The 13,795-nt window shown below is 40.7% G+C and overlaps 1 protein-coding gene across 8 annotated transcripts in view; it reads left to right on the top strand.

Moving 5' to 3' along the window:
• Positions 1 to 3,131: 3,131 nt before the first annotated feature.
• Positions 3,132 to 13,795, top strand: part of LOC307241461 (immunoglobulin-like and fibronectin type III domain-containing protein 1) — a 24,527-nt gene continuing 13,863 nt past the window's right edge. For 6 of the 8 annotated variants that reach the window (XM_080015576.1, XM_080015575.1, XM_080015573.1 and 3 more), the window contains exons 1-10: positions 3,132 to 3,351; positions 5,534 to 5,608; positions 8,417 to 8,476; positions 11,027 to 11,149; positions 12,164 to 12,303; positions 12,436 to 12,535; positions 12,683 to 12,724; positions 12,865 to 12,907; positions 13,089 to 13,284; positions 13,490 to 13,603. In XM_080015576.1, the coding sequence (XP_079871702.1) occupies positions 5,566 to 5,608; positions 8,417 to 8,476; positions 11,027 to 11,149; positions 12,164 to 12,303; positions 12,436 to 12,535; positions 12,683 to 12,724; positions 12,865 to 12,907; positions 13,089 to 13,284; positions 13,490 to 13,603 (861 nt within the window). In that variant the 5' untranslated portion in view covers positions 3,132 to 3,351; positions 5,534 to 5,565. The remainder of the gene's footprint in view (positions 3,352 to 5,533; positions 5,609 to 8,416; positions 8,477 to 11,026; positions 11,150 to 12,163; positions 12,304 to 12,435; positions 12,536 to 12,682; positions 12,725 to 12,864; positions 12,908 to 13,088; positions 13,285 to 13,489; positions 13,604 to 13,795) is intronic. The other 2 variants (XM_080015577.1, XM_080015578.1) reach the window with 2 other exon arrangements.

The following is a 13,795-nucleotide window of genomic DNA, read 5'->3' as shown; positions in this document are numbered from 1 at the left end:
TTAAAACACGATTAGATACTTAATCCTTTGGGAAAAAATCTGGGTGTTTAGTAGTACAGTAACATTGCTGACAAACTTGAGATAACTTTATTAATCAAAAATGATCAAACCATCAGTCACTGAATAAATTTGCCTGTAAACTGCTAAATAAATACAGAGAAAAAACACAACAAGGGAATGTCTTAGTAGAATGTAAAGTCCATTAGAATATCATTGCTTTTATAAAGTGCTTTTATAATTAGATTTAAATGAACTACAATTAAAGTGATTAGCGAGCATAGATAAGTACATTAGTGGTGTCTATGTGGTGATCTTTCTTGAGTGAAACTACAGAACACTTTTTGATTCATCACAGCAAGCCACAAAGTCATGAAGCTACCTGCCCCCCCTTGTTCCCAGTGCGTGTTCTCCAGTGGAGGACCAGAGGACCAGCTGCTTGGCTCCTCCACTGGGGAACACGCGCTGGGAACTCTGCCTCCGCCAGAGGACTGAAGCCACTTACTGTATTTAGCCAACTCCTCAATATATCATCGTTGGTATGTCTGTTAAACATAAATTATTCCCCCGCAGTCTGATTTTGCTGTTTACAGGCTTCTCTAATTAGCACCTGAGCAGCTGCATCAAAAAAAAAAGAGAGATATTTACACACATTAAACATTTACAAAGTTGAGCATCTGTCAGATCACCTGTTATTAGTATTATTATTACTGGTTTCTTTTGCCTATTTAGAGAGCCCAAATAACAGTAACTGTAATGTGCCAGTTGGTACATTACATCAGAGAGCTCTGATCCATGAAGAGCACAAATGCAAATTGATAATTATTATTTCATATTGTTTAGTACCCAGCTATTTGTGTATGTGTGAGTGGTGGAAGAAGTACTCAGACCTTTATTCAAGTAAAAGTACATAAAAGTACCTCTAATACCCTGGCACAAAATAATTTAGTAAGAGTGAAAGTACCACACTGACTTGTCTAAGAATACGTCAATAATACTTAATAAATTGCTCCTGTGCCTGTACATCATAATAAAAAAAAATTATATATAGGTGGTGTAATAGTAATTAAAAACTATAAAATATATATATATATATATATATATATATATATATATACAAATAAAATTCCTCCTTTAAAAGATTAAATAAATTAATGTAGTGTATTAAAAAGTGTAGATATTTGATTTGAAACACAGGGGAGTTATAGTCGAAAGTCTTTAAATGTATGTAAGTACAGTGACAAAGCACTTGGACTCGGTTACTTTCCCACCGCTGGTGTGTGTGCGCTTTTAATTTGAAGGGTCTGCTCTATTAAACCAATAACCCCCTAATTCAATTAAAATATTTGTACGCCGGTTCCATATCCTTTCTCCTTGTTGGAGCGTGACTGACAAGGGCCTGGTCGGGTGTCCTCTCCTGTCCTGTCCTGTGGAAGGTTCCTGCAGCGTGCACGGAGACTCGATCCGTGCTGTCTAGTTAACACAACTGCAGCGGCCTTCAGCGGTTCTCCGTGCCCGGCATGGCAGATATGCAGCCTGACATTTCGTCAATATCAGGCGGACCGGCAGATGAGGTTTAGCTCCTAATCCGGTGGATTCATGCTGGATCAGGTCCACTCAGGGCCCCATTCACATGTATTAGAGCCACAGCACACGTGGAAGGATGAGTGTGACAGGGGACTGGCACCACTTAGAAGTTCTACTCGCAGATTCTGGGACCGTCCCGTGCAGGACAACACATCCGGCATTTGCTGAAGTTAATAAGAATAAGTAGTTCTGTTTTCCATGGAAAGCAACGGGAGGCTTAAATCGCGTCTTAAAATAAGTACCTGTAAATGTTGCTGTTCCCATTAGAGCTACAAACAAATCAGGGCTCTTAAACGCAGAAGAATACAAGCAGGTTACCATGGTGTGGGAGAAAAACAGAAATTAAATATACTTGCCCTCCAGCGCCAGCGGTCATAGATCGACTACTACAACAACTGCAAAAACATGGCGCGTTTCGACAGCGCTTTGTCGATTGCAGTAGGAAACTCTAAAATAAAAAACTCCAGCTGAAGGATTATGGGGAAAGTTTTGGCTGCTGCCGTGAGCGATGTGCCCCTCACTACAGCTTTCAAGGGAAGCACTCGTGGATCGTTGGTCTGTAGTGCCAAATCGAATTCAGAGTATATGTTGTTAATTGACCTTGGGGAAAAGCAATGTCTTGTTGTTCATCTGATCCTCGCCGCAAAAAAGCCTCCAAGAACAACTGCCCCCGTAGCAGCGACATGCAGGGATTAGGCCGCACACATGCCGTGCCCTTGCTTATGCAATGCACACTGTAACATAAGAACGCATAGCCTTGTTCACAACTTCTCATGGCGTGCAGCTCACTGCTGCATTTAAGGTGGTATGTAGGTCCAAGTCCAAATGACTTTGTTTGGACATTTTAATTGAGGACTATGAAGGTGACCGTCCCCAAAAATAAAGAAAAAACACAAGAAAGAATATTGTCTTTCAGTTGATATTCTTTATAAGCAGGGGCAAGGTTTTTTTGTTTACTTTAGTTTACTTTGTATTAAAATAGTTTTTTGTTCATGTATTTCTTTATTTATAATAATATAAATATAAATATAAATATAAATATAAATATAAATATAAATATACTCAACTCAATGGTGTGATTTATATTACTTGATTGATACTGATTGGTACTGATATTGATACTGACTGATAATTATTTCATTTCAGACATTGAAGAAACAATAGATAAGAAACACAAGAAATAACTAGAAACATACACAGCAACCAGAAATCAGTCACTCCATTAAAAGGGCTGACGAAAAAAACCCGCAAAATCTCCAGTTCTGTAATTATTTTCGATTGACAACCACTGAGAACCGATGAAGCTGCGATTAGTGGTCGCGAGTGTGAGAGGTCGACTTTACAGTCGTGCAGGCATCGGTAGCTCGCCCCCTCTCTCACCCTATCTCCCCTGCAGGAATCCGTCTCCCCCTCTCACCTCATCACCATACACCCACCCTCTCTCTCTCTCTCTCTCTCTCTCTCTCTCTCTCTCTCTTCTACTCCCCCCTTTCATCTCCTCTCATATAAAAGCCTTCGCCTCCCAGCATCCATCTGTCTGAAACACCCAGAACCCCCTGTTCCTTCCTCCACCGTCCAGTCCAGTGTCTGGACATCACCTCTCAGGCATCGAAATCCAATCAAAACTTCTCTCTCTCTCTCTCTCAAAAAAAAAAAAAAAAGGATTAAATATCCTGCAAATCCCGAGAGGGGCAACGAAGTGTGTGTGGCCTGATCCATAAAAAGCGGTGTGAGTTTTTTGAGGGCTGAGGACAGAGCACTTGACAGGTAAACTCTATTTTCACTGGCTTGTTTGTTTGTTTGCTTTGGGAGACGGGGAGACGGGTAGATGGGGTGGGGTGTGGGGTTCTTTTCTTCACCGTGATATGATATTTGGGAGGATTACAGCTTATTGAGGGATGATTTAAAAAAACATTTCAGTGGCTTCTGGGCTCCTTCAAGAGCGATCCGTGCTGTTTAATCACGTCGAGGACAGGCCGAGGAGAGGACGCCACGTCCTTGTGCTCTGCGCTATGAGAGGGGAATGCCTTTGTACCAATGTGCTGATGTGACTAATTAAAGTCACTAATATGAGACATGATTGCAGCCTTTCATTTCTCTTTTCACTTTTAGTGGTCAACGAAATTGTCCTAACAATGATAGCCCAGATAAAAATATTACAAAAAATAACTAATAATAATAATAATAATAATAATAATAATAATAATAATAATAATAATTCAAAAGAATCTTAATTAAATTTGAGAATAATATTCGAGAAGACGGATAATGTGCTGTGATCTTGCTGGTTTGATATTGCATGTACATCACATCATCATCATCATACTACTAAATATTATATTATCTTGTATGTTATTTTAATACTACCCTGCATTTTAAATCACTATAAATAGTTGATTCTTTGCCATATACTTGACACTTGACACTCTCTGTAATGCCGTTGTGATGCCATTGCACATTATAAGTACACTGCTGCTACTACCTGCACTTACTTACTTTAGTGTAACACTGCTCAAATCCATGTTACCTCTCTGAAAGTACAGGTAACTTTTATCTTGCGATTTATTCTTTATCTCCATCTTATTTTCTCATCCCTGTCTTGACTGGCACTGTGTTTTTTTTTTTTTGCTACTGTGACACCTGGATTTCCCTACGGAGATGAATAAACTTTTATCTAATCTTATTTCACATGGAGGGTTTTCAGCGAGGAGCCGTCTTACTTCAGCCGATGTGTAATCCCATGAAGTCACCTCCGTCTGGCAGCTAAGAATAGCGCGCGGAACGTGTTTCCTCCGTGTTGGTAGCACAAATTCTTGTACAAGGCCGAGACGGCCGTGGCGTGGCAGGAATGTCTGGATCTTCGTCGGCTGTGACATCAGTACACTGTTGCCTTAATTGATATTGGGTCTGGTGTTCTTGTATTTAAAATTTTTGTTACCACAATTCAATTAATTTAAAGGGACTAACAGCAAATCAACAGAAGGACAATATGCGGCACAGGTCTATTCTACTTTTTCGATGTTCGGCACAGTGTGTGAAGTTTTTAAAATGCAGACAATTCACCAACTAGACTGGCCGTAAATAATAACCTTCAGAGCGTCTTATGTATATAATTCCATTCGGGTGCGTAACTCATTTTTACAATACCTGCGATAGCAGTTTTACAACCTCAGCAACCTATGACGCCAGCAGGCCCAGTAAGGCCTGACTATTAATACCATATTCATCTGGATAACTAACTGCTTATCTGAAATGTATGAAATAAAATCTCGACGTACTCTCGGCACGTACTCTCTCTTTTTTTCCCTTTCTCCGCCCTTCTTTCAATTCTAATGATCAATGAAATTCCTGTCCATGTAAACAAGGGCATCAGGACTGAGATTTATGGGCCATCGAGACAAATGTCGGCGTCAGTGTCAGGCCCGCGTTGAGACGTTAAGAGGGGCACGTGCTAAAAAAAAGAAAAAAGAAAAGGCACATGCCAGGGGGAGGTTGGGTGCCCAAGCACCTGCCCATTTGCCCCATGGTGCCCTTTTTTATCAGCCTTGCTTAAACCCCACCCCCCAACAGGTTGCGAGAGCGACAAAATGCCTAAAACCGGAGATGGGGGTCCTTATGCCTTTTCTTTTTTTTTTTTTTCTTGGGCACCCGAGCCCTCCCACCCTCCCGTCCCATGTGTCTAGTCAGTGTTATGAAAGGTTTAACATGACGGCCATTACTTCTTTATTAGCCTGTCATAACATAAATAAAAGTGACAGCAACCGTGTCCCTGTGCGCCCACCGGCTCGCGCTTTAGTGTGGCCGTTGTAAAAACTATTTCTGACCGTTTTACTTTCGGAAAGTTGAGCCGACACCCATAAACAGAATTCCTCGCGATAACGGGCAACATTGCCGCATGGGTGGCTGAAGAGCACCAGCCCAAGCTGACATTCTATTTCCACCTCTGCAGAGCACCGTCCTGTTCGCTGACCCTCAGCCGAAATGCAGAAAAGGTCAAAGATAAGGGACAGGAATGGCGGTCAAGGTACAGTGCTGTTCTGACTACATCCAAATGATATGGTGAATAATAATAATAATAATTATTATAATAATAATAATATGATAAAAATAATAAAAATAATAAGAAGAAGAAGAATAAGAAGAAGAAGAAGAAGAATTGACATTTATAGAGGGTAAAAAAGTAATAAAATACAAAAGGAAAATGCATTTCTGACAGATAAACTCTTGCATTTATGTACATTTACAAAATGATCTTTATTTATTATGCATCGTTTGAGTATGGCATCTGGGCACTACAGCTCGTCACTCACGGCGAGGTGCACAGCAAACATAGGTGTACATAGTGAGCTCAAAATAAAGGAGCGATGAGCTTGAATTCCCCCCATTGAATATTAGAATCGTAGAGAACCAAGGGCGGATGCAGGGGAGGTGGAAGGAGTGCAGCAACAGAGAAAAGCAGGCGGAGCAGGAGGGACTGGCTGCTTTGGCCGGCCGATGAGGGCATGGAAGCGCGTGGCGCCGTCAAGTTGTCCGACAGAACTAGCTCCCCAAGCTACGCATCACTTCATAACAATTTTTTTTTTCAAATTTGGGACAACAATGTGTACCTCGAAGGACCACGATTATTCCTCATCAAATTATTTTAGGTCATTATCACGATCATTCCACCGCTCTTGAATCAATTAAATTCTTAAGTAGTTACAGATTACACAGATCCTCTATACACAGGTACACTGATACAATTCTTCAATTCTCCTGTTGGGATTAGATGTCCAACATTTCCATGAGTAAAATATTAAGTAAAGTTAGACTAAGTAGTAAATAATAAAATAAGGTAAAAACAGAATGTTATTTATGTTTAAATCAAAGGACAGTGTTTCATTAATGGAAGATAAAATTAAGGAAAAAGCCCTATTTAAAGGATTTGAACTTCTTCCACTTCACATTCACGTGTTACTTTTCAGTCTTTTCAAACGATGCATCAAAACAAAAAGTTACAAAAAATAATAAAATAAACTTTGCCAAGTTATTTATTTTTTTTGCCACAGAAGACCCAATTCTCAAATCATAAATATCTCCCTCTATGCTATATTAGATGTCTTTTCACTCGATATTCCTTCATCTATTATTAACATTTTTAATGTAGAAAACATAAATAATAAAGTGTAATGTTTGAGTTGTTGACCATATATAGCGAAAACCCGAGGGAAGCGAGCTCATTTATATACTTTATGTAGCACAAAGTCAGAGTTGTCATTAAAAGTGTATAAGAAGTACTATTCCTGCATCAAATATTCAACAGAATTATACACTCTGGGAGCTGTTGTACTATCTCACAAGAGAAATTCAACACAACGGTACAACAAGTGAACACTTTAGAGGAATGAAAGACGCGTCGGTTACTTCCCGAACCCGAATAACTCTCCTCCACCCGATGAACTCTAATTTTCGAGGATTCACCGAGGGAATTGTTCGAACCGAGAGACAGCGGGTTAAAAAATAACAAGCCACGATGAGTGCTTGACAAGATTTCTGCTTTTACGCTGTCATCTATGGAGTCCATGGCAACCTATGGAAGTTGATAATAACATTTTTCAATAGGAAAATGTATCAACTTCACATTAACTAAAAGAATATTATTATTATATTATTATTATTGTATTAATTCCATTTACCATTTACAGCTGCCATAATAAGTTTAAAGCGTTTTAATTTATTTGGAATTAAATTTAATGATAACTCTTGTCAAACAAATCGCTACACTTTATATTCAACACTTAGTTTACTTTTAAATTTGAATTGTTGTTGCAGCGTAACTATTGCAGAGATCAATTTGCTAACATTCTTCAAAACGGCACAAATTGACACAAAAAGCAATTTAAAAAGTCAAAAAACCTGCGTCGGCCCACTGGGACGAGTAATGAATGTCAAGATCATGGACAAAGGCGATTTAAAAGGTTTGTGTTAACTTTGTAATAAATTTCCCCAATTAGCAGGACCCGCATTGAACAAAATGTAAAAAGAAAAATAATACAGACAGAGTTTTTGGCTCTCTGATGAGAACACAACATCCCTGGATTAAAGCGGCTGCCGGCTGTCCGCAGTACCCTTGGCCTCAGGACGCTTCCTGCCCAATAATGAGCTTGGCAGGGATCATATCCGTGTGCCATAACACCTCAGATTCATAGAAAATCTATATTCACTATTTACAACTTCAACTCCTTCTGCCCCTGGTGCCCTCTATCTCATCTTCATTCTCTGTCCCTAACAAACACACACACACACACACACACACACACACACACACACACACACACACACAGACACACACACACACACACACACACACACACAACAATGTGAAAGAAAAGGTTCCCTGTCCCTCTGTTAGACAATTTTCTTCCGATTTTCAGACAAATTCTACATGCAATTTATTTCCTTTTGTTGACACTGGTGACACTGTATCATATTCTTCAAAAATATAGTATAATATAATATATTTATTCATTTTATTCTCAAAAGTCTATGGTAAACAAACACAACAAGGGGAAATAGCCTCTTTATAAATGGTGTATACAGAATACTAGACACATTCAGTTTTGAACCAATTTAAGTGCCGGTTTCCTTAACCTCCAAAATGTATTTAAAGGGTCAGTCTGGTCCAATTTGCAGCTTCTTCGGGACATTTGTGTGTGTGTGTTTGTGCGTGTGTGCATGTGTGCGTGTGTGTGTTTGTGTGTGTCTGTGTGTGTGTGTGTGTGTGTGTGTGTGTGTGTGCATGCCACTTTCAAATGACCTGATAAATGACAAAGTATTATTTCTTGACATCCAGGTTTCTCCCTTGTTCATCGATATATTCAGCATTTTAATGAGGTGTCTGGACACAAGTCAGGTGAAAAGAAGCATGAGCACTCTGTCCATCCCTGGTAGACAAACAAACATAGGCACTACTTGTACTGAATCCATTATTGTTAATAATTGAGACTTATAATACCTATTGAGATAGGTATTATTGTACATTGTGTTTGCTTGTGCCTTGTCCTGTCTTTTTGTGGTTTGATAACACTGGAGTTATTTCTGCTGTTGTGCTGGATTTTTTTTTTTTTTTTTTTTTTGAACACCCGTGTCCAATTAGTGAGACAGGTAGATTGTTTGGAAAGTGGTTCTCCTATTACTACTCTTCTCGTCGTCGCCATGTGATCCCCAATCTTTGCACATCCGAAGGAGGATGAGAAAGTGATCAACACGCCAAGAGCTTGGCAGGGGATTACAGAGCAAATTCCATAAAGACACCGGTGTTTGAAATGCTCCTGTTTAGATTGCAAACCGCGTATCTCTGTGTCAGCGCGCGTGCACACTTCTGAGCCGCAAGATACCGAGACGGGTTTGATCACTCAGTCAATGTCACGTCGGAAACATGACTGTGAAGAAGTTTCCCCTACCTCTGCAGTGAGAAGGCAACGCAGACGCCGAACAACTCAATGTCAAATAGTTGTTTAGCACTGAAAACATTGTGTAAGTAATGAGCAAGTTTTAGGCAATCAATTCCAACAAACAAACAAAAAAAAGCATAAAATAAAAGAACAGAAATTGTGAAAGTGAATTTCTTAAAAACAGGTAAACATTGTGTTTACTGAACTTCTCCATGAGTGTATGTGTGTGTATGTATATTTATATATATATATATATATATATATATACACACACACTCACTGAACACTTTATTATGAACACCCATACGCCTACTTATTCATGCATTTATCTAATCAGCCAATGGCAGCAGTGCAATGTATAAAATCATGCAGATACGGGTGAGCAGCTTCAGGTAATGTTCATCCATCCATCAGAAAGGGGAGAAATGTAATCTCGGTGTTCACGACCGTGGCATGATTGTTGGTGCCAGGCGGGCTGGTTTGAGTATTTCTATAACTGCTGATCTCCTGGGATCAGTCTCTAGAGTTTACTCATAAAGGTGCAAAAACAAAAACATCCGGTGAGCGGCATTGCTGCGGAAGCACACGCCATGTTGGCGAGAGAGGTCAACAGAGAGCGGGCAGACCGGTTGGAGCTGACAGAGAGGCTATGGTCACTCAAATAACCACTCTGTACAATTGTGGCGAGCAGGAAAACATCTCAGAATGCACAACACGTCAAACCCTGAGGCGGATGGCCTGCAACGGCACCAGACCACGTCGGGTTCCAATTCTGTCAGCCAAGAACAGAAAGCTGAGACTGCAGTGGGCACAGGCTCACCAAAACTGGACCGTTGAAGACTCTAAAAACGTAGCCTGGTCTAATGAATCTCGATTTCTGCTGAGGCACACAGATGGTAGGTTAAGAATTTGGCACCAGCAGCATGAATCCATGGACCCAGCAGTCTAGGCTGGTGGCGGTGGTGTAATGGTGTAAATGTTAAATGCAAATGTTAAATCTAGATTAAACCTTTAGATTAAACATTTAACATTTCAATTTTGATTTAATACTTAGATTTAATATTGAACATAATTTTTTTTCATATAGTATGCTGTTGTACATGAATTTCTGTCTCAAATGTGAGGAAAATGAGCTTAATATTCAAAATATAGCACCTAGAAAATTGTAACCAAATTTTTACATTTGGCGCCCCATTCACTTTGGGCCCGTTAATACCCATCAACCATCGCTTGAATGCCACAATCGATGAGTATTGTTGCGAACCATGCGCATCCCTTCATGGCCACAATTTACCATCTTCTAAAGGCTACTTCCAGCTTGATAACGCACCGTGTCACAAAGAAAACTTAATCTCAGACCGGTTTCATGAACATGACGAGTTCAGTGTTCTTCAGTTTCCTTCCCAGACACCGGATCTGAATCTAATAGAACACTTTTGGGCAGTGATAGAACGGGAGAGTCGCAGCATTAATGTGCAGCTGACAAATCTGCAGGAATTACATGATGCAATCATGTCAACATGGACCAGAATCTCAAAGGTATGTTTCCAACATCTTGTGGAATTCATGCCAAGAAGAATAGAGACTGTTGAGAGCAGAGGGAGGCCCTACCCAGTAGTAGTATAGTGTTCCTAATAAAGTGCTCAGTGAGTGTATATACATACTGTATATGCATATATGCAATTAAAAATTACATATTTTGTTCCCTTCTTGCAGCATGTTGTGTCCTTTTGAGTGTTTTGGTTTCTTTCTCTGCTGTGTAGGTGTGGTCCATCTCTGGGTTCAAATCCCTGTACTACTTACTAGTGGAGGGAGGGGTGGGGCATGACTGACCCCTGCTGGTGAAAAAGAGAAGTTTTGGCCAAGCCCCCCCCCTTCTACCTACCTACTTCTACCTGCCCTACTCCCTCATTATCCACTTACTTTTATACATCAGATCAAGGTTTGTTTAATTCACAGGATCCTATTATTTGATTTAACTATTGTTTTTCTGCTGGCTTTATGTGCAGCTGCCTTCAAGAGGAGGTCCAAACTCTCTGGGCTGATGATCACACAGTTTGAGGTGCAGCTACCCGAGGGCAAGGCCACCCCGGATTTCGAGCGCAAGCTCACCCCGTTAAATCTCCATGAAGGTGAGATTCGTCACTCGTAGTAAAACAAGACGATTTCAACGCATTGGAACGTCTTTGAATTGCATGTGTGTTTGGTGGATCAAACCACTGAGTTGTGTGGTGACGTGAGGCCCTGACACAGGATCGGATGACGTCATCTGGCCACAGAGTCCTGTGTGCCAACGATTAGTTTGACATCACGTTCGTTTACAAATTGACAAAGAAGTGCGTCTAAAGTAATTTGTAACTTCAAGCACAACATTTTGTTACTTATGTTTGTCCCTTATACATTTCTGTGGTGAATATAAATGATCACTTCCATAAATCCCTTCTTCCTGCATATTAAAGTTCTGGCATCAACCTTGCTCGCTCAGTGCTGCCATGTATGTATGTCCTTCAATCATCTCGGTAACCGTTCATTCGATAAACAAGTGAACAGCGTGTTTATCCAAACGAGCGACTTGGGTGTTTTTTTTCTTCCATTGAAAGAGGGTATTTCCACTGTGTTTTTCACCGCGAGTCACCGCGACATGTTTTGAACGGGCACTGCGCAAGATACAAAATGCCATACTAGTCCAGGCCACGGGTGGCGGCACTGAACAAGAAGACGGTCACCTACGGGAAGTAATGGCTTGGGTAGTAGGTACTGGTGGCTTATGGAGAGTGATTGATCCAAAAGTTACTTTTATCAGGACTTTCCACTCGTCTGTCTTCCTCCGTCTTCACGGAGCCTCATACAGGACAAGTGGAAGTGTCAAAATGTTAAACTTGAAGTGCCAAAGATCGCTTTACAGTATTTTCAATTTGTTAATTAACGTGATGTGGGGCGTGCTGATGTCGTCAGTCCTGCGTCAGATATTTATGAACAACTTACAGTGGAACAGATTTATGTCTTATCACATTAACTTGTAAACAAATGCTGTGTTGTTGGAGTTTGATTTATTTTGTTGCAACTTTTTACCTGATGACCCCAAAGATGATCATAGATCATAGATGTGGAAATTAAAAGATGCAATATTTGCAAAAACCCTCCAGGAAAATTAGCTGTGTTCAAGGCTGTGGTGAAAGGGGTGCCACGTCCCAAAGTGACTTGGAAAAGGGCGACAGGGAATTTGTCAGACAGTGACAAATTCCACACTAAATACAATGAAGCATCTGGTGAATGTTCACTGGAGGTGAGTGACAAGTCGCATCTCAGCTGCCAGAGTGAAAGCTTTGTAGGGCGGGGAGCCGTTCCTGTCTCAAGTTAGTTATCGCTGGGCAACGTGTTGAACTTGGCCTGCTGCATGTTTGTTTATTACTGATAGATTCGTAAAGTGTCTCCCGAAGACAAGGACACATACAAATGTTTTGCTGCGAATCACTATGGCAGGGTGGTCTGCACGGCAAAGCTGAATGTGATTGAGGGTAAGCATTAAAATTTCAATGTACTGTTTCACACCATTGTGTCATCCTTTGTGTTTCCATATAAGTGTATCCATACAAGTGTTGCGCATGTGCATGCGTGTGTGTGTCCGTGTGTGTGGTAATTTCTGTAATACTACTTTTTTGTAGTTACATTCAAGAGGCAGAAGGCTACGGCGGAGCGGGAACTCAGTGAGTGGTCGCATGGGCGGTCAAAACGTTGGAGAAATACAGAATAAATGCAGAGATCTGCAATAAAATGAAAAGGGCGACACCAAAAAAAAAACAAAAAAACAACTTCCTGACTTGTGACTATTCTGCTTCTTCTTTAGCCTCAACAGACCCGGCAGATTTCAGGAGAATGTTGAAGAAAACGTAAGAGATAAAGACGACCGCCGTTGCTATTTCTAACACCGTGAACCCTCACAGTAGCAGGTCAACTTTTACAATTTTCTCAGGAAAGAGGTTTTTTTTTTTTTTATGCGGGTCCTTTTTACATTGGAGCCTTCTCGTGTAGCCATTCAAACCGCTTTGACGTCCCACGCACATTTTTCAGTGGCGCTCTAGGCCAAGAAGAACAGAAGCCGACAAAGAGAGTGCGCGGGCAGGGCGACAGGTTCTGGGAAGTCATGATGAGCGCCGACCGGGAGGATTACGAACGCATCTGCGCCGAGTTCGGCGTCGCAGACTTAGGTTCGGCCCTCGAGACGATGGAGGAGAAGCGGCAGGAGCGACTGGAAGAGCAGGCCAAGGTTTGGAGTACGACGGATTTGAAAACAGTGTTGAAAAAAAGTTAATAGCCGCTAACTCCGGTCTCACGGCCGTAGGCGCGTGAGATCAGCAAAACGTTCTGAAAAATGAATACGAATGTGGAGCCTTTTGTCCTGATTTTATCTCATAGCGTTTAACTCACCTTCCCTCCATCCCCTCCACCTCATCCCTCCACGCCCCCATCAGTACGTTGAGTCGATCACGAACGTGAAGCACGTGGAGGTTCTGGGAGAGCGCTCGGCCTCCTTTGGGTTTGATCTGGAGCTCAAAGATCCCACCAGTAGACTATTCCTCTTCAAGGTGAGACAGCAAGATGCCTTCTCACTTGGATTTGACATTTTTAGAATTGATAGTTTATTAAGGTTTTCAGTTTTAAACACAACACAACACAATATACAACAAAATATACAAATATATATATATATATATATATATATATATATATATATATTTATAATTTTTTTTATTTTATTTTATTTTTTTAAGAAATAG

The sequence above is a fragment of the Zeus faber genome (assembly GCF_960531495.2).
Source record: "Zeus faber genome assembly, chromosome: 15".
NCBI lineage: Eukaryota > Metazoa > Chordata > Actinopteri > Zeiformes > Zeidae > Zeus > Zeus faber.
This window is presented reverse-complemented; position numbering and strand designations above follow the sequence as displayed.